The sequence below is a fragment of the Carlito syrichta genome, unplaced genomic scaffold (genome assembly GCF_000164805.1).
Source record: "Carlito syrichta isolate Samal-C Ts95f unplaced genomic scaffold, Tarsius_syrichta-2.0.1 Scaffold309261, whole genome shotgun sequence".
Taxonomy (NCBI): Eukaryota; Metazoa; Chordata; class Mammalia; order Primates; family Tarsiidae; genus Carlito; species Carlito syrichta.
In genome coordinates, this window is record NW_007253357.1 from 136600 (window position 1) to 152131 (window position 15532).

Here is a 15532-nt window from a genome sequence, read left to right on the forward strand (position 1 = left end):
CTTCTTGGACACCCAAGTTGGCCCTGGTCGAGCCAGGACCTAAGACAAGCCCTCCCTGCCTCTCCCTAGCCTCACCCGCAGGTCACCATGGTGGGGCTGGGGCACCTGAGGCAGGCACAGCTGGGCTCCAAGACGTGTGAAGGCTCGGGTGTCACCTAACACCTGGCCTCCACGTTCCCCGCCCCCCGTGTTTTGTCCCCACAACATGCGAACCCAGTTCTGCTCTGGAAGATGGGCCCCTATGGGCCAGATCCTCCTCCCCTCCTCGCCTGAGCTCCCCCGTCTATCTCTACCCGTCTATCTCTACCGCTCTCCACCCTGTTTGTGGCCCTGGTCGCCCCAGGGCTACAGCTCACATTCAACCCCTGGAAATTCACAAATTGTGGAGGGAGAGGTTTCCAGTAAAGAGTTTCAAGATGGCTTTGCAGACGCCGCCGCCTTGATCCTTTTCCCATCAGCCATGGTCAAACCCCCCCCCCCGTGTTCTTCTGACGGCGAACCCTTGGGCCACATCTCCTTCGAGCTGTTTGCAGACAAAGTTCCAAAGACAGCAGAAAACTTTCGTGCTCTGAACACTGGAGAGAAAGGATTCGGTTATAAGGGTTCCTGCTTTCACAGAATTATTCCAGGGTTTATGTGCCAGGGTGGTGACTTTACACGCCATAATGGCACTGGCGGCAAGTCCATCTATGGGGAGAAATTTGATGATGAGAACTTCATCTTGAAGCATACAGGTCCCAGCGTCTTGTCCATGGCAAATGCTGGACCCAGCACAAACGGTTCCCAGTTTTTCATCTGCACTACTAAGACTGAATGGTTGGATGGCAAGCATGTGGTTTTTGGCAAGGTGAAAGAGGGCATGAATGTTGTACAAGCCATGGAGGGCTTTGGGTCCAAGAATGGCAAGACCAGCAAGAAGATCACCATGGCTGACTGTGGACAACTCTAATAAATTTGACTTGTTTTATCTTAAACTACCAGATCATTCCTTCTGTAGCTCAGGAGAGCACCCCCTCCATCCCGTTTGTTTGCAGTATCCCTATAATCTTTGTACTCTCGCTACGATTCTTTGGGTTCCATATTTTCCTTATTCCCTTCCACGTCTAGTGGGAATGCAGAGAAATAAAAACTAAATAACAAGAAAAAAAAAAAAGAATTTCAAGACGTCTGGGGGCAGGCGGGTTTTCCAAGTGCCCCTTGGATGCTGGGCCCCCGGGATGCCGAGGGGAGAGGGCACAGCAAGGGGAGGGCTGGGCCAGACCTGCCCAGGGCAGCACTGCCAGCCCTGAGCTCCACACCCAGCATGGCAGCAGGTGGGCAGATGCGCCCTCGGCCTTTGCCTTCCTGTGCACAAGAGGGCCCTGGTCCTTCTGGGAAACTGTGTAGGCAGACAGGGTGGGAGACCAGATCTCTCTGGGCCTCAGCGGCTTGGCCCTTAAAGTGAACAGAACAATTGCTGGTCTGTCTGCCTTCGGGTTTGTGGTTCGGGTCTCATGAGAGCCCCTCTGGAAAGGGAGTTTTGCTCTCTCCTCTCGTCCCTTACGTGACCAGGGATAGAGAGAAGCAGGGAAGGCAGTTCCTAGCGGGAGTCCGTTTTATCATCTCAGGCCCTGGTGTTTGCAGAGGGCAGGCTCTTTGCAGGCGCTGTACGGGCACTTAGTTCTCTCAATAGCCACGTGAGTCAGGCATGATCATCACACCCAAAACCAGCACCCTCACACCACCATCTGGTGAGCGGGCAAGCTGGCATGCATATCCACATCTGCCTCCCACCTCATCTCTGTTCTGGGACAAAAGTTGCCCTGAAGGAGATCCCATTGGGTGGGGAAAATGCCCTTGTGGGACATCTGGAAGTTTAGTGCTCTGCCCCAGCTCACTGTGTGGACTTGGGAAACTTACTTAACTTCTCCGGTCCTCTATCCCCTCTTTTGTTTAACAAGAGGTTTGCTCTTTGGGAGTCCGTTTTATCATCTCAGGCCCTGATCCTAGGCTGGGCTAGAAAAGGAATAAAAATGCAAAAGGGACGAGGCTCAGTGGCTCAGCCTGTAATCCCAGCACTTTGGGAGGCCAAAGTGAGTGGATTGCCTGAGCCCGCGGGTTCAAGACCAGCCCAGGCAATGTGGCAAGACCTCGTCTCTACAATAAATAAAAAATTAGCCAGGCATGGTAGTGTTCACCTGTAGTTCTGGCTACTGGGAAGACTGAGGCAGAAGGATTGTCGGAGCCCAGCAGGTCGACGCTGGGATGGCTGTGAGCATGCCACTGCACTCCAGCCTGGGCAACGGAGTGAGACTTCAACTATAAAAAACAAAAAATGCACAAGGGAATCAGACTTGGCGTCGGAGGTTGGGCCCTAAGTGGGCCTTGGGATTTTTCACCCAGCTTTCGAGCTTCCCTACACGTGGTCAGGGCTCAGCCACCCCAAGAGGGTGGCAAGGAGCCTGTCACCAAGCCTGTGTTTCAGAAAAGTAAGGTTGAAGGAAGGAAAATGACTTCTCAACCCTGGAGCCAGGGTTGGATCCTGGTGGCCAGCTCTCAGCAGCTCCCTGGCTCTCCCCCAGCTCAGAGCAGAGGGGAGTGTGGCTGGTTGTGTGCCTTTCTGAAAACTCTGGGGAGCATCTATATCCTTGCCTGTGCCAGTCTCTAGAGTCCACCCACATTCCCTGGCTCGTGGCCCCTCCATCTTCAAAGACAGCAGCAGCGAGCTGAGTCCTCACGTTGCATCACTCTGACACCAACTCTTCCATTTCTTTTTTCTTTTCCTTTTTGAGTCGGGCTCTCACTCTGTTGCCCAGGCTGGAGTGTAATGGCACAATCACGGCTCATCTCAGCCATGGTGTCCTGCACTCTGGCGATCCTTCTACCTCAGCCTCCTGAGTAACTGGGACTGCAGGCACGTGCCACCATGCCCAGCTAATTTTTTTTTTTTTTTTTTTTTTAATCAGAGTCTCACTCTGTCGCCCCAGGCTGGAGTGCAGGGGCCGCTCCCGGCCCACCGCAGCCTCGACCTGCTGGGCTCCGGCGAGCCTTCCGCCTCAGCCTTCCGAGCAGCTGGAACTACAGGCGCGCGCTACCACGCCCGGCTCCTTTTTTGATTTATTGTAGAGATGAGGTCTCGCCAAGTTGCCCAGGCGTGTCTTGAACCTGCGGACTCAGGTAATCCACTCACCTCAGCCTCCCAAAGCGCGGGATTACAGACTGAGCCACCGAGCCCGGCTCCGCTAATTTTTAAAATTTTTTGTAGAGATGAGGCCTTGTTATGTTGCCCAGGCTGGTCTTGGACACCAGGGCTCAAGCAATCCTCTCTCCTCTCTCAAAGTGTTGAGGTTATAGGTATAAGCCATCATGTCTGACCTTATCTTCTGTTTCTAAGGACCCTGTGATTACATTGGACCCACCCAGACAGTCGACGATAGTCTCTCCATCTCCATCTCTCCATCTCTAACCTTAATTCCATCTGCCTCCTATGTCCTTCACCATGTAACCTAACACATTCACAGGTCCCAGCGATTAGGACGTGGACCTCTGTGCGGGGGAGGGGTCGTTGTTCTGTCTACCATATGCCCCTTGTCCCAAAGGGGACTTCTAAAACTAGCTACGTTTTTTGACCTGCCACATGGGTTGAGATTTGTACCTGCCATTCTCCTCCATACCTCCCCCAAAACTCCATGTCCAGCCTCAGCCTCAGCCCTTTGGGGTTTCTGCGTCACTCCATCTCCACCCTCCTGAGTAGACCCTGGGAGCTGCCCTGCCAGCTCCCAGTGGGAAAGCCCTGGGGTCCACCTTCTCAGCCCTCCCTGTCTCTCCCACAAGTGGCCCCGGGACCTCCGGGCAGGGGTACAAGGGAACAGGCCTGGGGTGATGGCCACATCCAGAGGGAGAGGGCCCCAGGGAAGGGGACTCGCCCTCCCCAGATGGAATGGAGGCTGTGGCAGCCGAGCAAGTGCAGGCCCTGGGTGTGGAAAGGTCTCTGTGGCTTCGGCCTTCCTTCTGCCATGTCTGAAGGGGTTCCTAGGCTTCAGGGGTGTGCCAGCCAGTGAAAGGGAGAAGGTGAGCCAGGCACTATGTTCCTGCACTGCTGGAATGAGAGTATTGCAGCTATTATTATTGTTGTTATTATTATTATTTTTTTAGTTGGAGTCTCACTCTGTCGCCCAGGTTGGAGTGCAGTGGCCGCTCCCGGCCACCCCAGCGTCGACCTGCTGGGCCCCGGCGATCCTTTCTGCCTCAGCCTTCCAAGTAGCCGGAACTACGGGTGTGCGCTGCCATGCCTGGCTAATTATTTAATTATTTATTGTAGAGACGAAGTCTCACCAAGTTGCCCAGGCTGGTCTCGAACCCGTGGGCTCAGAAAATCCACTCGCTTCGGCCTCCCAAAGTGCTGGGATTACAGACTGAGCCACTGAGTCCGGCCAATATTATTGTTCTTTTAATACTGCGTCTGCTGGGGAAGGGGGCGACAGGAAGTGAGCACCACAAGTGACCGAGCTGGGAACTGGTGGGCACTTTGCATAAAGAGAGGTGGAGGTCCTGCATGTGTCCATGTCTCTCCGAGGTGCTGGGGACAGCTGGGATTCTGGCCTCTCCCCTACTCCCCCTCCATTCCGTCTTCGGCACCTCACACTCCTGACACTGTCTTCTCCCAGGCTGTCTGGGGTGGTCTGAGGTCAAATCCAGCTACGTTGTCTTTGCTCCCTTAGAAGGCAGCATCTAACATGGCTTCCTGGCGTTCAGACCTTGTGTGATCCCCTCCCCTTGGGTGTGGACTGGTGCTAGTGGCTTGCGGTTAACAGAGAGAATAACGCGAAAGCCTCTGAGATTCCGCGATAGAAGATCCTCTTGTTTTTTCCACCTTGCTGCACGCTCTCTTGTCATCTCCTGCTTCCTCGCTCTGATGAGGCGGCTGCCATCTTGTGAGCTGCCCCATGGAGAGGCCCACATGGCAAGGAGCTGAGGGTGGCCTCTGGCCAACAGCCAGCACTGAAACGAAGCCTCCTCCGGCAACCTGCGAGGAACCAGATCCTGTCGGTGCCAAGCACGCGAATGAGCTTGGAAATGGATCCCCCCCCATCCAACCTTGAGGGATCTGAAGCCAGAGGCCTTGGTGGCTACCCGTGGGAGACCCTGACCAGAGGACCCTGCTCAGCCAGCTCAGATTCCTGACACACAGAACTGTGAGACAACCCATGCGGTTTCAGCCACTGGGATCTGGGTCAACTCGTGATGTGCGCCAGAGAACAGATCCACTCCTTCCTCCTCCACCCACCGCCTCGGTGACGCTGAGCCCCCTCGTCCCGACCTTCGTTTCCGCATCTGGTTCTCCCCTTGCGTCTCGAGCCTCCTGCCGTCTCCCTTGCCGTGGCTCTTCCCGCTCCGAGTTGTGCTCGCCCCCGGCGTCTCTGGTCCCCATACTCCCCTGAGAGAGCCCATCTGCTCCTGGCTGTACTAGGAAGTACTGCATCTACGACAGCGTTTCTCAGTTTCTCAAGTGAGTGATTTCCCCACCCCACCAGCGCATCCGTGTTCGGCTCCATTTCTCCTCCTGGCCATGAATATATTTGTTAACTGGATGCTGCCATAACAACCCGAATCAGTGGATACGTCCGTCCTCGTCATCAGTAAGCAATGGATGTTCTCTTTGAACGGTGGTGTAGAGCTTCCCCAAGTCGCTTGCCAGGGCTGGACACAAATCTGGGCTCCCACCGATTCAGATTCATCTTCCTTAAACACGACTTTCACGGCATCAGATGACAAATGACCTCACGTCTGCATATGTCCCATCGAACCTACCTGGTGGGTGTCCCGCCTGTAGTCGCCTGTGACTCCAGCAAACGGACCAGGGTTCGAATGCCAGTTCTCCCAAATTCTGCCTGTGTGCCCTGGTGCAGCTGGTAACTCCCAGGCTACGGTCTTTTAAGCCACTGTTGACAACTGGAAATACCTCAGATGTCCTTCAGTAGGCAAATGGCTAAATGATAGCACGTCTATACCATGGAATCCTACACAGTAATGCAAGGGAATGGGTTCCTGATACACAGGACAATCTGGATGAATCTCCGGAGAATTACGCTGAGTGGAAAAGGCCAAGTCCAAGAGGCTACATGTTATGCAAGTCTATGTATGTGATGTGGTTGAAATGACAACATTAGGGAAGAGGAGAACAGATGAGAAGCTGCCCAGGGTGAGGGGTGGCAGGCTGAGAGCGGCCATGAAAGGGCTGCATAAGGAATCCTGTGGTGAGAGAAACATTCCTGTCAAGGTCAGTGTCTGAGCTGTGAGAGCATCCGTTGGAAGATATTATCACTGGGGGAACCAGGGTAAAGGATACCCAGATCCCTCTGTACTGTTTCTCACTCTGTACTGTTTCTCACTCTGTACTGTTTCTCACAACTGCTTGAGAATCTAAAATTATCTCCAAATAATAAGATTAATTTAAAAAATGACACCCACTTCACTGAGTTATATGGAACTCAACTTACAACTTAGGGGGAATTCATATTACCTAATAAAAGAATATGAATGGGAAAAAAAACCCATCACTGCTTTTTACCCACTAAAGTGTCTGAAAAGTAGAAACACAACCACAGGTTTCTAATCTTTTATCTTGAAATGAACGCATTCACAGAAAGCTGGGTGGAGGGTGGGAGTTCTCGCCATGCTCCCCTGAGACAGCTGAAAGGAGGTGAGGGTCAGTCGGCGGCAGCTTCTTCCCTCTTCCCTCTGGAGGAGGAGGAGAAAGGAGAAAGATCTTAGAGAGATGGGCAGAGAAGCAGAGCTAGGATCTGCCTTGAAGACAGGTCTCAGGGGTGGACCAGTAGTTGAGGAAGAGAGAATTAAGGGGGAGTGAACACAGGCATCCCATGTCCTTGCATGAACGTGTTGCCCTCCGAGCCCAAAGCCCTCGCCTGCCAGAACTCACCCGTCCCTCAGACCAGCTCAGACCTCATTTCCTTAGGGATACTCTCATTCAGCCAAGATCACTTCTTTGAGCTCCAAAATGTAACTCATAATTGATGGGCTAATATTGGCCTGGATTTCCCGTAGACACCTCGTGGGCAAAGACCATTTCGCCCTGTTCCTTGGTGCAATGCTAGGCACAAAATCCACAGTCCAAAAACAATTGTTGCCTTATAGCACATTCAAAGGGATAGCCAATTCGATTTATAAAGAGGTCACAAAAATCAAGATGACGACAACCTGATATAAATGATCAGAAGGTGCTAACTGATAGCGCTCAGCTTATAAATGCTAATGATCCTTAAACATGAAAAGATGTTCAACCTCCTCAAAACAAGAGAAATGAAGAAAACTGAAACAAAACATGTACAGTGAGAGACCACTGCTCATCTCGTACAGGGGTAACGACCGAAGGGCTTGACGGCATGCTCAGTTGGCGAGACTCTCTTTTTATTTTAAAATAATCTCAAACAGAAAATTCACAAAAATGGTGAAAGTACTTACTCTTCCTGAGCCCGCGGGTTCGAGACCCGGCTGGGCAGCGAGACCTCATCTCTACAATAAATCAAAAAATCAGCTGGGCACGGTGGCACATGCCTGTAATTCCGGCTACTCAGAAGGTTGAGGCTGATGGATCGCCGGAGCCCAGCGGGTCGAGGCTGCGGTGGCCGGGAGCAGCCACTGCACTCCAGTCTGGGTGACCGAGTGAGACTCTAACTTAAAAAAAAAAAGTACTTACTCTTTTCAGAACCATTTGTGAATAAGTTGTCAATGTGATGCCCTACTGCCCCCGCCAAAGTACATATTTCTTACAAATAAGGACTATCTCTTTCTTTCTTTTCTTTTTCTTTTTTTTGAGTTGGAGTCTCACTCTGTTGCCCAGGCTGGAGTACAGTGGCACGCTCATGGTCACACCAGCGTCGGCCTGCTGGGCTCTGGCGATCCTTCCGCCTCAGCCTTCCAAGTATCCGGAACTACGAGGTCTTGCCAAATTGTGTGGGCTGGTCTCAAACCCACGGGCTCAGGAGTCCACTCGCCTCAGCCTCCCAAAGTGCTGGGATTACAGGCTGAGCCACCGAGCTGGGCCAGGACGTTCTCTTTCATAACTACAGTGGAAACGTCAACATCAGGAACGTAACCCTGATACATGATACCTCTACTCCTCAGACCCCATTCATGTTTCTCTGGTTGTTCCAATAATGTCCTTTGTAGCAAGAAGATAAGTCCACAGTTACACATTTAGCTTTCATGTGTCTCTAGTTTCCTTTGATAAGAAACCATTCCTTAATCTTTCTTTGACTTTTGAGACCTTGATACTTTTGAAAAATGCAAGCCAGTGAATTTTTAGACCATTCCTCATTTTCCATTTTGACTTGACCAATCACAGATCACTCGAACTGATCTGATTTTGACTGCTTGATTAAAGTGATGTGTTCCAGGCTTTTCTATTGTAAAAGTACTCTTTTTCTCTTTGTAATTAATAAATATTTTTATGGGGAGGTAATTTGAGACTATGCAGCTATCCCATTTCTCATTAAACTTGTTATTTATCCATTATTTGTTTCTGTCAGTGTGGACTCTGTGGGTTATGATCTGTTTGGACCTGTCTTGGTTCACTTGTGTTGGTATGAAGCAACACTGGAGACTCAGTGATTTATAAAGAAAAGAAGTGTGTGTGTGTGTGTGTGTGTGTGTGTGTGTGTGTGTGTGTGTGTATATGATGTTCTATTTCATATATATATATTTTGGGGTTTTTGGGTTTTTTTTTTGAGTCAGAGTCTCACTCTGTCGCCCAGACTGGAGTGCAGTGGCCGCTCCTGGCCACTGCAGCCTCGACCTGCTGGGCTCCAGCGATCCTTCTGCCTCAGCCTTCCGAGTAGCCGGAATTACAGGCATGCGCTACCACGCCTGGCTGATTTTTTGATTTATTGTAGAGATGAGGTCTCTCCAAGTTGCCCAGGTGGGTCTCGAACCTGCGTGCTCAGGCAATCCACTCACTGTAATCCCAAAGGCGCAGGATTACAGGCTGAGCCACCGAGCCTGGCTCTTATATTTTTGAAGTGGAATCTCACTGTCGCCCAGGCTGGAGTACAGTGGCATGATCACAGCTATTGCAGCCTTGACTTGCTGGGCTAAGGTAATCCTTCTACTTCAGCCTTCCATGTCGCTGGAACCACAGGCCCATGCCACCATGCCTGGCTAACCATTTTAATTTATGGTAGAGACGAGGTCTTGCCAAGTTGCCCAGGCTGGTCTCAAATCCCTGGGCTCAGGCAATCCTCTTGCTTCCACCTCTCAAAGTGCTGGGATTACAGGTGTGAGCCACTATGCCTGACCGAAAAGAGGTAAATTTGGCTCACAGTTCTGCAGGCTGTATGAGAAGCAAGACATCAGGATCTGCTTCTGGTGAGGATGTCAGGAAACTTCTACTCGTAGCCAAAGGGTAAGGAGAACAGACAAGAGAGGGGGGATGAGAGAGGAGAATGTGCCAGACACTCTTTTTTTTTTTTTTTTTTTTGAAGCTGAGATCTTATTTTATTTTATTTTATTCTTTTGTGAGTTGGAGTCTCACTCTGTCGCCCAGACTGGAGTGCAGTGGCTGCTCCTGGCCACCGCAGCCTCGACCTGCTGGGCTCCGGCGATCCTTCTGCCTCAGCCTTCCAAGTAGCCAGACTTATAGGCATGCCTGGCTGATTTTTTGATTTATTGTAGAGATGAGGTCTCGCCTGCCCAGGCGGGTCTCGAACCCGCGGGCTCAGGCAATCCACTCACCTCAGCCTCCCAAAGGCGCGGGATTACAGGCTGAGCCACCGAGCCCTGCTTATTTTATTTTTTAAAACATTTTTGTTTGCTGTATTTAGTTTAATATTCTTTTTAAATTTTATTTTAAAGATGTGGGGTACAATTAAAGATTAGGTAGATAAGTGGTCATTATATAGGTAAAGTTGGGGCCTCCCTTTCATCCCCACTTCCCCTGGTTTGAGATCAGGTACCCTTACTGATGTTATATGCCTCCCCTCCCCTGGCAGTGTCCTGCTACTCTCATTCCCTTTCTTATATTATTATGATTAATGTTCAGGGTCTCTTCTGAGTGAGAACATGTGGTACTCGGTTTTTCATTTTTGTGATAGATCACTGAATATTATAGACTCTAAATCCATCCAAATTGCTGCAAAGTCCATCATTTTGTCCTTTATGGTTGCATAATAGTCCATCGTGCATATGTTCCACTTTTTTTCATGCAGTCTTCCTTCAGTGGGTAGCTGCCAGAGACCAGCTCCAGCCGGGTTCAGGGTAGCCCGAAGGTGGAGACGGCATCGGTGATTGGGGGGAAGAAAGAGAGAGAGAGAAAGAAAGAGACTGGACTTCAGTCTAGTGCAGAAGCCCGATGTGCCAGACACTCTTTAACAGTCAGTTCTCAAGGGAGCTAATCGAGCGAGAGCTCACTTATGATTGCAGGGGAGGGCACCAAGTCATTCATGAGTGGTCTGCCCCGTGACCCATTCACTTCCCACTGGGCCCCACCACCATCAGTGGGGATCAGATCCCAACAGGAGATGTGGCAGGACAAATACCCAAACTTTATCATTATTTATTGTGGTGCTCAAATTGTCCCATATTTTACCAGTGAGAGTCCCTGCTGTACCCATCATTCTTTGGACACTTCCTTGCTTTCACATGTGACATGTTCTAGGCTCAGCTTTGTCCTTGCTTGACCCACCTCTGCAATTTCTTGAAGACGGTCTAGTTCCTTTCAATAAAGAATGGTATTTAGAAACCAAGATCTGGGCACTAGGTGTGCTCATTGCTATTGAGATTTTATTGCTTCTAGGTGTTCTCAAGGGACAAGAGAATTCCTGAGGTGTCTGCTGGGGGAAGGGGATAAAATAGCATTTAGAAGTGGCAGGAGCATCTTTGCAAATGCATACATGGGAGGAGGGGTGCACATGGATGGTGGATGGCCATCAAGTGGTGGGTAATGGGTTTGCCCAGCACCTCTTGCTTTAGCAGACAGCCTTGTCCCACTTCATAAAGGCTGAATGGATCTATCCATCCCAATGCCACCTCTTGCACCCACTTACAGGGGTGGGCATGCAATCCATGCTGTCCCACTCGCTGTAGAAACTGGTTCAGGGTCAGGTTGTGACAGAGCCAGAACTGAAGTAATCCTTGGGACTTTTCTGCTAGGGATAGCCCCTGGAATGAGGGTAACCTTGAAAACAAAAACAAAACAGCCAGACGAGGTGACTCAATTCTGTGATCCCAGCTACTCTGAAGGCTGCAGTGAAAGGATCCCTTGAGCCTAGGAGTTTGAGGCTACAGTGAGCTGTGATCATGCCATAGCACTCTACCCTGCATGACAGTGAGACCCTGACTTCAATAAATAAAACCCAAACTGGGCAAGTGTGTGTCTCAGATCTTGAGGCTCAGGATTTGGAGGGCTGGTGGGGGGCAGGGGAGACTGGAACTTCAAGTTCTGGCAGCATTAGGGAACTTCCTGAAGGAAACAAAAATGATAGTCTTCTATTGGGATTCTAAGCCAGGAGCATGGGAACCCGAGACTGCTGGTCGCCATCTTCAAGGCTGTGTGGAGCTTGTTTAAAGTACGAGGGAACGATGCCAACGTAGTGGGAAGCAGCCATGCATGATGGAGACAGATGGAGAGAGAGTGTATGTGCTCTGGAACTGGCACTTGAACCCCTGGATTTCCTTACTCCTGAATCTCCACTCTGGGCTTCCCAATTGTCTAAATTCTTAACAACTGAATCCCTTTGTTTCAGCTTCTTTAGACTGGGATGCTGTCATTGCAACGGAGGGAGTCCTGACTAATCTCCCTACCCGGAAGGTGGGTGGAAGTATCACGGCATGTTAGAGATGAACAACCTACGTTGATGGGGTCCAGAATGTAGCTCTCCTGGTAGGTGGTGACACGCAGGGGATATTAAGATGCCTGAAGTGGGTGGGTGCCGTGGCTCACGCTTGTCATCCCAGCACTCTGGGAGGCTGAGGCAGGTGGATTGCTTGCGCCCAGGAGTTCAAGACCAGCCTGGGCAACATAGCAAGACCTCATCTCTACAGAAAAATTTTAAAAATAGCCAGTGTGGAGGGGTGTGCTTGTAATCTCAGTTACTCAGGAGGCTGAGGCAGGAGAATCGCCTAAGCCCAGGAGGTCAAGGCTCCAGTGAGCCGTGGTGCCAACCGCATTCCAGCCTGGGTGAGAGTGAGACCCTGATTCAAAGAGAGAGAGAGGAGAGGAGAGGAGAGAAGAGAAGAGAAGAAGTAAGCTGCCTGGAGTGGTGAGTCACTGTGGGGTTGAAATCATGGGGCAGGGTGGTAGGTGAGCCAGGTCTGGAAATCAGGGAGGAGGATGAAATTCACCCAGTGTGACACAGGCAGATGGGAGCGTTTGATGAGAGGACTGAGGGCGGGTACACAAAATCTGTCAGGATGCTGGGGTGCAGGACAGACCTGCCACCATTCCTCTCATCCGAGTCAGGAGTGTGGGAGCCCAGCCTTCCGCTGGAGTCCCTCTGCAGAAGATACAAAGGCCACTGAGGTAGCTGGAAGGGCCCCTGTGTAGTCACTGGTGTTAACTGTGTCTGATCTCCTCACTTTGAGGCCCATGGTGGCACTGCCTTCCTGGATGCCAGTATGTAAATGGAGCTGTATGACTGCCTCTAGTGACAAATGCCTGTTGTCAGTATGACACCCTCTGGTGCTCTCCTTGAGATGGCAGCTCCTCTGTTACCAGAGTCTCTGAATATCCGGTGAGCAGAGCCCCTAACTCTACCTCTCTGCAGACCCGCAAAAGACACGTGACATGAGCAAGAAAAGAACTATGCGTTCTTTCATCATCTATTTAATAAATGTTAACATGCAGTTGGGCCGTGCTCTGCTTTATTGTGGTAAAATATGCATAACATGAAATTTACTATTTTAACCAATTTTAAGTGGCCTAAGTACAACCGCCAATACCATCCATCTCCAGAACTTTTCTCAACTGCAACTCTGTCCCCATTAAACACTAACTTCCCATTCACCCCTCCCCTCAGCCCTGGCACTCAACACTCTATTTCTATCTTTATGAGTTTGATAACTCTAGGTACGTCACATCAGTAGAACTCGAAAATGTCTGTCCTTTGGTGTCTGGTGTCTTTCACTTAGCATGACGTCCTCAAAAGTCACACATGTTGTAGTAGGTGTCAACATTTCCTTCCTTTTTAAGGTTAAGTAATGCTCTATTTTATGTAAAAGTAAAATTTACTTATCCATTTGTCAGTCAGTGAACATCTGGGTTGCCACCACCCTTGGTCATTGGGAATAATGATGCTGAAAACATCGGTGTGCAAATATCTATTCAAATCTCTGCTTTCGATTTTTTTTTTGGATATACACCCAGAAGTGGAATTCTGGGTTATATGATAATTCTATGTTTATTTTTTTTGAAGTGCTGCCATACTATTTTCTATATAAATTCTGTGGTGTTAAGTCAAGATTTGGAGTTGTTACCACAGGGTCACCTGGCCTGTCCTGACTGATACTGCCTCACATGCGCATTATTATTATTATTATTATTATTATTATTATTATTGAGTTGGAGTCTCACTCTGTCCCCCAGACTGGAGTGCAGTGGCCGCTCCCGGCCACCGCAGCCTCGACCTGCTGGGCTCCGGCAATCCTTCTGCCTCAGCCTTCCAAGTAGCTGGAACTACAGGCGCGCGCTACCACGCCCGGCTAGTTTTTTAAAAATTTATTGTAGAGATGAGGTCTCGCCTGCCCAGGCGGGTCTCAAACCCGCGGGCTCAGGCAATCCACTCACTTCAGCCTCCCAAAGGCGCGGGATTACAGGCTGAGCCACCAAGCCCGGCTTCACATGCGCATTATTAGGATCAGCTGGGATTGTGGTGAGGTCACCGTGGGACAGACACAAAGGAGGGGGCATAGGAACGCAAATGTTAAACCAATCTGAGCTGAACCCAGCATGACGTGCGGTGACAAGGGTTAGCCAGCAGTGATACGCCTCCTCTTGGGACCAAAGACATCAGGGTTGGGGTCTGGAACCAGTCTTGTAGCTACATGGTTGCTTCTTCCTGGACACAACCCCCCTAACGTGGACACCTTGGGCCTCTTCACCCCAGCAACAAAGACATTCAATGTCACACACTCAAAGGCTCCCAGTGATGGCATCATAAATAGCCCTATTGAATAGAATGTACATTTGCCTATTGTGGCCCTGAGAATTTCAGCCTGTCAAAAGCAACTATAATCTTTCAGTGGTGTGGTATGGTGATTTCAGAGTCAGATGAACCTGGCTTTGAATCCTGGCTCTGTCACTTCCCAACAGTGTGACTTTGACTAAGCCTCAGTTTCTTCATCTGCCACTGTGAGGATAGCACAAACCGTCTCATGGCATCAGTGAAGACTAGAGAAAAGTGCCATGCTGGTGCCTGGCACCTAGTAGACATTCAGTAAATGGCCACTGCTATTTGGGGGCGGGTTACATAAGCCCCTGATGAAGGTGGAGGTACCTTGGTCATCTTTCTAACAATGGTCTTCCCTTTTGCCAGGCTGGGAGCACCATCTAGAGTGTTTGTGAATGCCTGTCTCGACATACAAAGGAAAGAGGCTAAGAGCCCGTGGTTCACATATTCACTCCCCAAGGTTTATTGAGAACCTACTGTGCACCAAGTGCTGGGTCACAGACATGACCAACGCCGTCCACGTCCTCACAGAGCATTATAAGTTCCCTAGAACTGGCCAGGTGGAGACCATGGGAAGCAGGCCCTGTCATCAGTAGTGCAAGGTGACCACTTGAGTGAGGGTGACATTGAAAAAGGCCAGGACACTTGCCTGGAGGGTGGTCTCAGATTTTGAGGCTCAGGGTTGGAGCGAGGAGGCTGAAGGACCTGGAAACTTTGGAGGGCTTCCTGAAGGAAAACCATCCCTCGCGGGTGAAAGGTCAGCTCTGGGTCCCAAAGGACAAGGTAGCTCAAAGGAGTGGAGTTGGCAGGGGTGGCGGTGCCGCATGGGGAGAAGGGGAAAGCAGAGCCCACCTCAGCAGGAGGCCTGGTGCCCGCCTCCCGGGGCCCCTGCCCACAGTGGGGCGGTGGGTGCCTAGGAGGGAACCCACCATGTCCCGGGTTGGGGAGCTGAGGGCACCACCGTACAGCCCAAGGCTGAGTGCAGTGCGGGTGGGGGTTCGGAGCCAGGAGCCAAGCGAGGGGGCCCAGCCGCAAGCCCCAGGGACAGCTGTGGGAGGAGAGAGGAGCCCAGGGCGGCTGTGCTGAAGGAGCGACACAGAGGTGCCCCTAGTCAGAAAGCTGGAGCCCTGAGCGCAACCCCCAGCGAAGGCGTGAGGGCGGGATGTGGGTACGCCAGGATCTCACAGCCGGGAGAGACCTTCAGTGTCATCTAGTTCAACCTCCCACCCCGTGGAGTCTCTCAGTCTCCCAGCGCCCAGCGGAGGGCACCCAACTCTCCTGGGACGCCTCGAGGTACGGGGAGCTCACTCCCTTGAAGGCGGCGCGCCCGCCAGGGGCTGTGGAGCCTCCGGGCCGGCCAGGAGGAGCCCGGC

At 51.0% G+C, this 15532-nt stretch overlaps 1 protein-coding gene across 1 annotated transcript; it reads left to right on the plus strand.

The window, feature by feature from the left end:
• Positions 1 to 205: 205 nt before the first annotated feature.
• LOC103269427 (peptidyl-prolyl cis-trans isomerase A-like) lies at positions 206 to 1006 on the plus strand. Its single transcript, XM_008067012.2, has one exon. It carries the CDS (start codon positions 206 to 208, stop codon positions 947 to 949), a length of 744 nt encoding a protein of 247 aa, XP_008065203.2. The 3' UTR covers positions 950 to 1006.
• Positions 1007 to 15532: the final 14526 nt, after the last annotated feature.